This window comes from Astatotilapia calliptera, chromosome 14 (assembly GCF_964374335.1).
Source record: "Astatotilapia calliptera chromosome 14, fAstCal68.1, whole genome shotgun sequence".
Classification (NCBI taxonomy): domain Eukaryota; kingdom Metazoa; phylum Chordata; class Actinopteri; order Cichliformes; family Cichlidae; genus Astatotilapia; species Astatotilapia calliptera.
Genome location: NC_137435.1, coordinates 12,070,242 through 12,078,961, shown reverse-complemented (window position 1 = coordinate 12,078,961; position 8,720 = coordinate 12,070,242). Strand labels below are relative to the sequence as shown.

The following is an 8,720-nucleotide window of genomic DNA, read 5'->3' as shown; positions in this document are numbered from 1 at the left end:
AGCAACAGCAAGACTGAAGTCTGTCAACCGCATTCGCCCCTTTCTCCCCCGCGGGGGTGATAGAGGTGATAGACCTACTGTGGGGAATCCTCGGTTTCAAGATGGTAAATGTAAAAGATGTAAACTATTGTGGTTATTACGTGGATGAACTTTTTCACTTTTAATTGGTCAGTACTTTAGGTCAGTAGTTTAGGCGTTTGCACCCCTCCCCCCCCCCCCCCCCCCTCTCTCCTCATTACGTTTCTCGCTCTCGCTCTCTTTTATTTGCGTGGGACTCCCCCCCCCCTCCCTCTTCTCTCTTCTGCGCCTCAAAAGTGCCATCCACGGTGCAAAGTCTGCTTTTCTCCATTTTCCTTTCAACATGGCATTCTTGAAATGCCTTTACTCTGTCAAAAATGAAGTGATCCTCTTCATAACTCCGTTACTTCTTCTTCCACTGCCTTTGGTGATCGGGACACAGGTATGTAATTAATCTGCGTTTGGCTTAAAACTAAACACAGTGATAAGAAAGGATGAAAGAATAAAGTAATTTTAATGAGAGAGATGTTACTTACTTGAAGAACTTGAATGAACTGAAATTAAGTGAGATTTTACCTTTCGCGCATTTTAATTTGCACTAGGTCTTTTGCACCTGTTGATGCGCGGTCAAGTGCACAGCGCTTGGAGCGAGTGCACGAGAGCTGTCCAGTGTTGGCTGGTGTGTTCTCCGGTTCTGTTAATTTAACTTCCTTTTGGTAGCATAAAGCTTAAGCGTGGGGCCACAGAGTAAAAAGGGCTCTTTACGCGTTGTGGGTCACAGAGACAAAAAAAAATCACAGGTTGCAAGCATGTTATCACTGGCACAGGTTTAAATGCGAAGCATTAAAAAAAAAGAAAAATCGGTTTTTCAAGCAGCTGATATTTAACCAGAATGAAACAATTCTAAATAAGATAGTATCATTGACCATCCAAGTTTTGTCTAGATCTCACTTATATTATCCCGACAGATGTAGAACCTGGCGATGAGACACTACAGATTATCTTATCTTCACCCTTTGAACTATCATAGTGTCTCATTAAAATTGCATCATAATTATTGATCTTAGCTGTTTATGAACTTAAGTCAGATTTTCATAGATAAGTTGCTGACACAGACTGAATGTAATGTCTTTGTTTTGTGCAGTTGTCTGTATGTTATAATTTTTTCTTATTGCAGGTGGCAGAATGTGCTTATGTGATAATCCTGATGGCAGTGTACTGGTGCACAGAGGTTCTACCTCTGGCTGTAACCGCTTTGCTTCCAGCTCTCCTTTTCCCTTTATTTGGCATCATGGAGTCCAAAGATGTAAGTAAGAAAAATATGCCACAGTGTATAGGCTTATTTATGTGTGCATACATCTTATCCAGTGTGATCCCTTTGTCTCAGGTGTGTATGCAGTACCTAAAGGACACAAACATGTTGTTTGTTGGAGGACTCATGGTTGCTGTAGCCGTGGAGCACTGGAATCTGCACAAGCGCATAGCTTTGAGGGTGCTACTCATTGTTGGTGTGCGTCCAGCACTGTGAGCGGTTAATTACCTTTCAGATCTGTTATGACATCAAAAGCACAGATATGATGTAAATTAAAAAAATAATCCTTTCACTCCCATCATAAAACTTTAACATACTTCATGTTCTGTCCCAAGAGCACGAAGAGCACCTTTCTGATTTTTTTTCTTAATTTACTATTAATTTTACTCTATCTTCTTGGCAGACTGATGATGGGCTTCATGGGTGTAACAGCATTCTTATCCATGTGGATCAGTAACACCGCTACCACAGCTATGATGGTGCCAATTGTCCAAGCAGTGCTGGAACAGCTAAACACCAGTGAGCCAGAAATGCCTCAAATCTTCAGCTCGGATGAGCAGGTCCAAACATCAGAGACTGACAATAAAGCTGATTCACAAACAGAGAAACAGAATGAGGGACAAGGTGAGCCCTTTGTAACTTGTTTATGTTTGGCTAGGACACAAACTCAATAAAAATCAACAGCGTCAAAGACTTTTATAAAGCTGCTAGTAGCCCCTTTTTATTTCTTTCTCTTTGTTTAAAGGCCCAGTAGTAGTGACTTTCTTAGATGCCACGACTGAGGCTGTCAGGCATAAGGAGGCAGCAGAACGGCGGAGAATGTGTAAAGGCATGACCCTGTGTGTTTGTTATGCTGCCAGCATCGGAGGAACAGCCACACTGACAGGAACTGGTCCCAATCTGGTGCTCATGGGCCAGATGAACCAGTGAGTGTCCTCTTATCAGTTATTAGTATTGTGCCAATATTTCAATTCATGTGTATTTATATATTCCTCACGTTTGTATTTTCTTTTGTATTAGATTGTTTCCAGAAAACGGGGACATTATTAACTTTGTGTCCTGGTTCGGTTTTGCCTTCCCCAACATGATCATCATGCTCACACTGGCATGGCTTTGGCTGCAGTTTGTCTTCATGGGATTCAAGTGAGTTTGATAATGCTTAAAGCCTGATTATAAGTGACAGAGACTTGAATCACCACCAAGAAACTTTTTACCGCACTAAGCCTGTGAGTGAGTGTAGAAGTGACACAAAGACTTTTCTTCCCATGTGATCCTCCAGCTTTAAGAAGACATGGGGCTGTGGGGCTGTGAAGACAGAAAAGGAGATTGCTGCATATAATGTGATCCGTGAACAGCATCGCCTGCTGGGGCCGATGTCTTTTGGAGAGATAAGCGTCCTGTGTCTCTTCATTTTGCTCGTGTTGCTGTGGTTCACAAGGGATCCAGGCTTTGTCAGTGGCTGGGCAACAGATATCTTCAACTCCCAAGCAGAGTTTGTATACATATTTTTATGAAAAACATACAATTCAACACCTAAGTTTTATTCATTCATAAATTTACTTTATAAAACTGTGGTATTATTTGATTTTTGCTTTCACTCCATCCTTCAGGTATGTATCAGATGCCACGGTGGCAGTCTTTGTCGCAGTCCTTCTCTTTGTTCTGCCCTCCAAACCTCCACGCTTCTGTTCTTTTAGGACACATAGTTTTGACATAGGTGAGCCATCATTTCTGAAGAATGTTGTGTTTCCCATTCTAATAAGTTTGGGAAGAGTAGGCTATGCTGTAATTAAACTTTGATGATTCGTTTCTTTGATCTGTAGCATCTCATCAAACTGCTGGCCCAACACCTCGTCTCCTCAGCTGGAAAGCTGCCCAAAAGAAATTACCTTGGGGTATTGTGCTTCTTCTTGGAGGAGGGTTTGCTCTGGCTAAGGGCAGTGAAGTAAGTTACAAAGGCAGTTGTTAGATGCAATGGTTGTGGGGCCAATAACAATCTTTCAAGAAATTTTGAACTTCACAATAGCCATTCAGTGTCTTGAGATTCTGATTCTACTAGTTTATTTTAGAGGCATGAGGATTCATAGAGATGTTTATCAAATCGACCAGCTATTTAATCTGTTTTTAATGGTATCAGCATCATGCTTTTTTCCCTTTAATCTCCTAATGCAGTTTTAAAGTTTTATGCAAATCAAATGATTAGTAAATCTCTGGATTCAGATGTTTTTGGTGTTCTGCACATACGGTTGCATTGTAGCAGATGCAATATATTGTGACCAAACCTGAATCACAGTCTCCTCAAAGTAAATGTGCACTTTGTTTTGTTGTGTCTTTAGGTGTCTGGACTATCAAAGTGGATGGGAGATCAGATGGCTCCTCTGCAAAGCATCCCTCCCTGGGCAATTGCCATTGTCTTATGCCTGCTGATTGCCACATTCACAGAATGCACCAGTAATGTAGCCACTGCAACGCTCTTCCTACCCGTCTTAGCTTCGATGGTAAGCAAGTGAAGCAGTATAGAGCAAGTGAAATATAGGTGGTGTGGGAGAGGACAGAAAATACTGTTTGGGTGCAATAGCTCAGTTAGGTTAAGTGCTTCCTAGCGTAAATTCTTTCCCCCAGCTGGAGTTCACCATTGAAACTACTCCCAGTGAGAGCTGGTCCATTTTCCCACGTTTTGGTTTGGTTACCCATCTTGTTGGTCATTCAGGCTGAATATGTTTGGCCCCCTTCTGTGGGCCCCTTCTCCCATTAATAACCTGCCAAACACCAATTCAGTCCAGTGCCTTGTAACAGTGCCCTCCCTGCTGCTGCTTCTTCTGAAGAATAGCATTTCTGTGCCCACTAGCTGAGCACTGGAGAGAATGCCAAAACGAGGTCTGAAATGCAAGTAGTGGTTTTCACATTTATTGATATCTTGAGGGAAAAGCCAAGTAGATGCACAAGGATGATCAACCCTTCTGTGTTTAGCCCTTGAAAATACAAACAGAAAGTGAAGAAAGGGAGAATAGGTACTTTAGTCAGATTTACACAAACAGTTAAAGGCATTGTGAGAACATTTTGTGGCAACGGTGGCTTGTGTCATGTCACTTTGTGTGTCATCCTGTCAAGAGACTCTTTAGCATTTGATTTAGGCAGAAACCCTGTGACAAGACAAAATACTGTCATCCTGGTGACCTGATATACAGCTGAAGTTTAACAAAGACTAAACATAAAGTTTAGGTCTTTTCACCCTTTGGTTATTTTGAGAACCAGAAATTACTGTGCACTTGTAAGCTAGTGTGCTGCAGGACATGTAATTCAGAAGCAAATTCCACTGAGTAATGTCTTTTGCAACTTTAAAGTCTGCCATTATCTCCACATATGTAGTACGTTTCTATTTTAAATATCATGACTCAGCACAGGGCCAGCAGGAATTACATCTTAATTACACACACCTAATGAGAGTTTTCCCTGCACACAGAATTGCATACATTTCATTCTGAGTTATGAGCTGGTGATTAAGGTTGCAGAAAAATAGCCAGAAAGAGTAGTGGAGGATGTTGTGATCAAGGCTGTATTCATCCGTGAGTCAGACTGCTGATACCTTGTGTGTGATTATTACAGTCTCAGTCCATTGGAATCAACCCGCTGTACGTCATGGTTCCTTGTACCCTAAGTGCCTCATTTGCCTTCATGCTGCCTGTCGCAACTCCTCCCAATGCCATAGTCTTCTCTTATGGATACCTTAAGGTTGCTGACATGGTAAGTACGACATTGGCTTTGGTATGCTTATTGTGTAAATTACATGTTGCAGTGCTGTGACTCTGGGACCAATGTTGAACTGCTTGGTCTGCAGAATTTACATTCATAAAAACGCGGTTGTGACCAGAATCTCTTAAGTGACAGTCACATTTTGACGATAGCTGATATTAAGGGTATTCTTTAGTTGTGTTCCGGCTGCAGAAGTGAAGCAATATGTTTCCAAGTGTTTTACAATAGTAAATGTTACCACTAGAAAGTTGTAGCACATGATGAGTCACTCTAAGTAGCCAGTGTAATCTGCAATCGATTTAAAATATCGTTTTCTGTCACATCCTTGTATGGTTATAAGGCATTTTTGATGAGTCAGATTAAGAACATTTTCTGTGCAAGCTGATACAGTTTCAAATCAAATTAGTTTGGTATGTAGAATTTGCGTCTCAAGGTCCCCTGCCATCGACTTTCCAGGAATGTTAAACAAGTTTAACACCTTCCGATCAAACTATTGTTGTGGATTCGTTACATAAATATTAAAGTGGTAGAATACAAAAAGAGTGGGCACATCCAAAACACTTCCATGGGTTAAAACATAAACTTAAGAAAATCTGAGAGATAACATTACAGTACATTTAAAGAAATATTCCAATCTACATACTGTGGGACTTCCTCAAATACTTCATGACTTTAGGGATAATGATCTTCTCATGCAACTTTCAGCAACAAATACAGATGTTAACAATAAACTAAATCTTGAAATGACTGCATTCTTTTCTTCTCCACCAGGCCAGGACAGGATTCGTCATGAACATCATTGGCATTCTTTGTATTACACTGGCCATTAACAGCTGGGGTAAAGCAATGTTTCACCTAGATTCTGTCCCTGCCTGGGCCAATGCCACTGGGGTATGAGACTGGCTCTGCAGTGAGAGAGGATCCATGCACAAGCCTATCCACAGGTGCCAGACTAAGACCTGTGGTCAGAGGGATGGTATTGGACCACGCAGTGAGATGCATGTGTCCAATTGGAGTTAGGACACAAGTCTCATGAGGCTCGTTTTGATTGACACTTGAGTGAAAAAAAGTGGTGATCTATAAAATTAGGGAGAAAAATGATTCAACTATATGAAAATATTCATTTTCATGTAATTGAACTTTATATATACATACATAATGATGTTAAACTTCAAATAAGTTTAGATCTCTTCTATAGACCTATTACACTATTTGAATCTCTTATAATACACATTTCTGTTATTCAGTACAATGGAATAACTGAAACAATATATTGGGACTATAGTGTCTGTAAATTTACGCTCCTTTATATCCTTAAGTGAACCAAATGACATCTTATTTTCTTTTTATCAAAGAAAATTAGAGGAAAAGGAGCTATTCATATAGTCAAAGTTATTTAACATGTACCCATGTGTTTATAGTAATAAGCCATATTGTATATCTTGATGATGCAACTTGAAAATATTTGACGTACTTCTTTTTTTATTTAATTTTCCTTCTATGCCGCTTCTGCTTTACTTTACAATATTTCAGAGAAAGATATTTTCACTTTCACATTTGTCGGACAGCTCCAGTAACTGGTTACCTTTCAGATTTTACACTTAAAGAAATCTTTGGTTTTGTAAAATATTATACATTGATACCTTGATAATGAATATAAAGTTTAATGCTATTAGTGATAGAAAAAAACATTACTTGTCAATACATTAGCAGTAATTATCCGTTAACTTTCATATAATATGACACTGACAAGAGCAATTCAGCTGCTTAATTATTACTTTTACTACTGATACATTTTTGGCTCAAAATATGTATTTTCATAAATAAAATACTCTATTTTAGGACATTTAAGGAGCGGATTATAAGGCGCAATATCGATAAACTGGTCTATTTTCATACATAAGGTGGACAGGATTATAAGGCGCATTAAACAAAACATGACTGATAGCCTTGAGTTTGAAATCCGCTTTGTAAGCATGTCTCTTAACAGGTGCCATTTTTGGGTCCTTTTACACACAACAATATTATTTGGAAGCACAGTACGTATCACTCCGCCAGGCTCCTGACTACGGTAGCCGTAATGCTCAGACAATCCATCAAGTAGTACGGTCAAGTCATACTAAAATATTTTGACAGGTTTTTGAGCGCCGTGTACCACATAAAATCAGTTTCAGGTCAGTAAGCACAACCAGAATTAATACTTAAGCCACACCGATTATAAAGGACACTGTCGATTTTTGAGAAAATTAAAGGATTTTGAGTGCGCCTTATAGTCCGAAAAGTATGGTTTTAAATATTGAATGCTTTTTTGGTTGTAATTTGGGCAGCTTAAAAAATATATAAACTGCAATATTTTCTCAATCACTCCTGTGCCATACAGAAGACTTTGCAAGTGAACATTTCTTAAGAGATTTGAGGTAACAAAAGCTAATGGCTTGGTTGGTGAACTTGGTATTTATCAGTTCAGAGCTAATACTGTATGTGCTGAATCAGACTTAGAGTTGGCTATGAATAAAGGATAAACTTTTTATCCTATCAAAGCAAAAGCTGTATGTAACGTGTACAAAAAGGATGACTTATTGTACTGTAAACACATTTGAAATGTTTGAGTCAGTGCACGCTGGAGAGATTATACCTCTCGGCTGGCCTGGGAACGCCTTGGTATTCCCCCGCATAAGCTGGAGGAGGTGGCTGGGGAGAGGGAGGTCTGGGCCTCTTTGCTTAGGCTGCTGCCCCCGCAACCCGGCCTCGGATAAAGCGGATGAAGATGGATGGATGGATGGAGTCAGTACAGTTTGTCTCACAGCAATATTAATTGTAAATGAATTGCAATGAAGTGGTATTTAGTAATAACTGCATATAGTCTACTATTCTCTTCAGTTTCAAGACTTTTGCACATGTCAATTTATATAAAAATAAATAAATAATACAAACAAATCCGTTGACGTTTCTTTTCTGTTCAAGGACTTCACATTAGATGTTCAATAACAATTAAAAAAGACAAAATACATCCAAAGTGCAGCTGTTTTCCACACACAGCATTTTTTTTAAATTGAATGGATTTAATTGAATGAGGCGGGGAATTCAGTGATGTTTGTGTGAGAGAGACTTGTCAAGATGATACACTAGATTTAAAATGATTTCAAATGTGAGAAACTCAATTTGGCTGTTATTAACTGTAATGCTGTCTATTATTTTAAAAAGTGAGGATGGTTTATTATAACAAAAGCTCAGTCTGAGCTGTCATCTCTCACCATCATCCAAAACAAAATTATCAGATTTTCATCACCATGCAACTCTTTCTCAACAGCATATGACTATTATCCATCTTTTAAAGGACAAGTATGTTTCGCTGCCTCTTACTTATTGGCCTCTTGTCTTATGTATAAAGCTGACATGATCCTTTAAACACAGCATGGAAAGCCATAATGAGCCTGGACTTAAAGGCCACACCTAATGGCAAGAGGCCTATGACATTGTAATCTGAGATTAAGGTTCAAGGCAGGGATATCGTTAAACATTGTTGTGCATCATCAGCATTATGAGCTTAAAGAAGCTCATAAGAAGCTCTTACGTCTTCATTTAAAGATCTGCCAGAGAACTTTAATATCACCTCGTAAGTGTCAATCATTATGTT

At 39.3% G+C, this 8,720-nt stretch overlaps 1 protein-coding gene across 2 annotated transcripts; it reads left to right on the top strand.

Moving 5' to 3' along the window:
- Positions 1-295: 295 nt before the first annotated feature.
- slc13a5b (solute carrier family 13 member 5b) lies at positions 296-8,020 on the top strand. 2 transcript variants are annotated; one of them, XM_026193482.2, is made up of 12 exons: positions 298-460; positions 1,196-1,324; positions 1,406-1,542; positions 1,734-1,954; positions 2,076-2,256; positions 2,351-2,473; positions 2,610-2,822; positions 2,941-3,047; positions 3,154-3,275; positions 3,667-3,828; positions 4,937-5,074; positions 5,855-8,020. In XM_026193482.2, exons 1-12 carry the CDS (start codon positions 362-364, stop codon positions 5,978-5,980), a joined length of 1,758 nt encoding a protein of 585 aa, XP_026049267.1. In that variant the 5' UTR covers positions 298-361; the 3' UTR covers positions 5,981-8,020. The 2 variants fall into 2 exon arrangements, with proteins under 2 accessions (XP_026049266.1, XP_026049267.1); XM_026193481.2 differs by having other exon boundaries at positions 296-460; positions 1,196-1,542.
- The last annotated feature ends 700 nt before the right edge of the window (positions 8,021-8,720 follow it).

What these genes read in the sequence shown, in the direction of transcription:
- slc13a5b (XM_026193481.2), top strand. Translation starts at nt 362, where the DNA reads ATGGCATTCTTGAAATGCCTTTACTCTGTCAAAAATGAAGTGATCCTC. An exon ending in CTCATGGGCCAGATGAACCA is followed by an intron (nt 2,257 to 2,350) that starts GTGAGTGTCCTC and finishes CTTTTGTATTAG; the next exon opens with ATTGTTTCCAGAAAACGGGG. An exon ending in GACACATAGTTTTGACATAG is followed by an intron (nt 3,048 to 3,153) that starts GTGAGCCATCAT and finishes TTTGATCTGTAG; the next exon opens with CATCTCATCAAACTGCTGGC.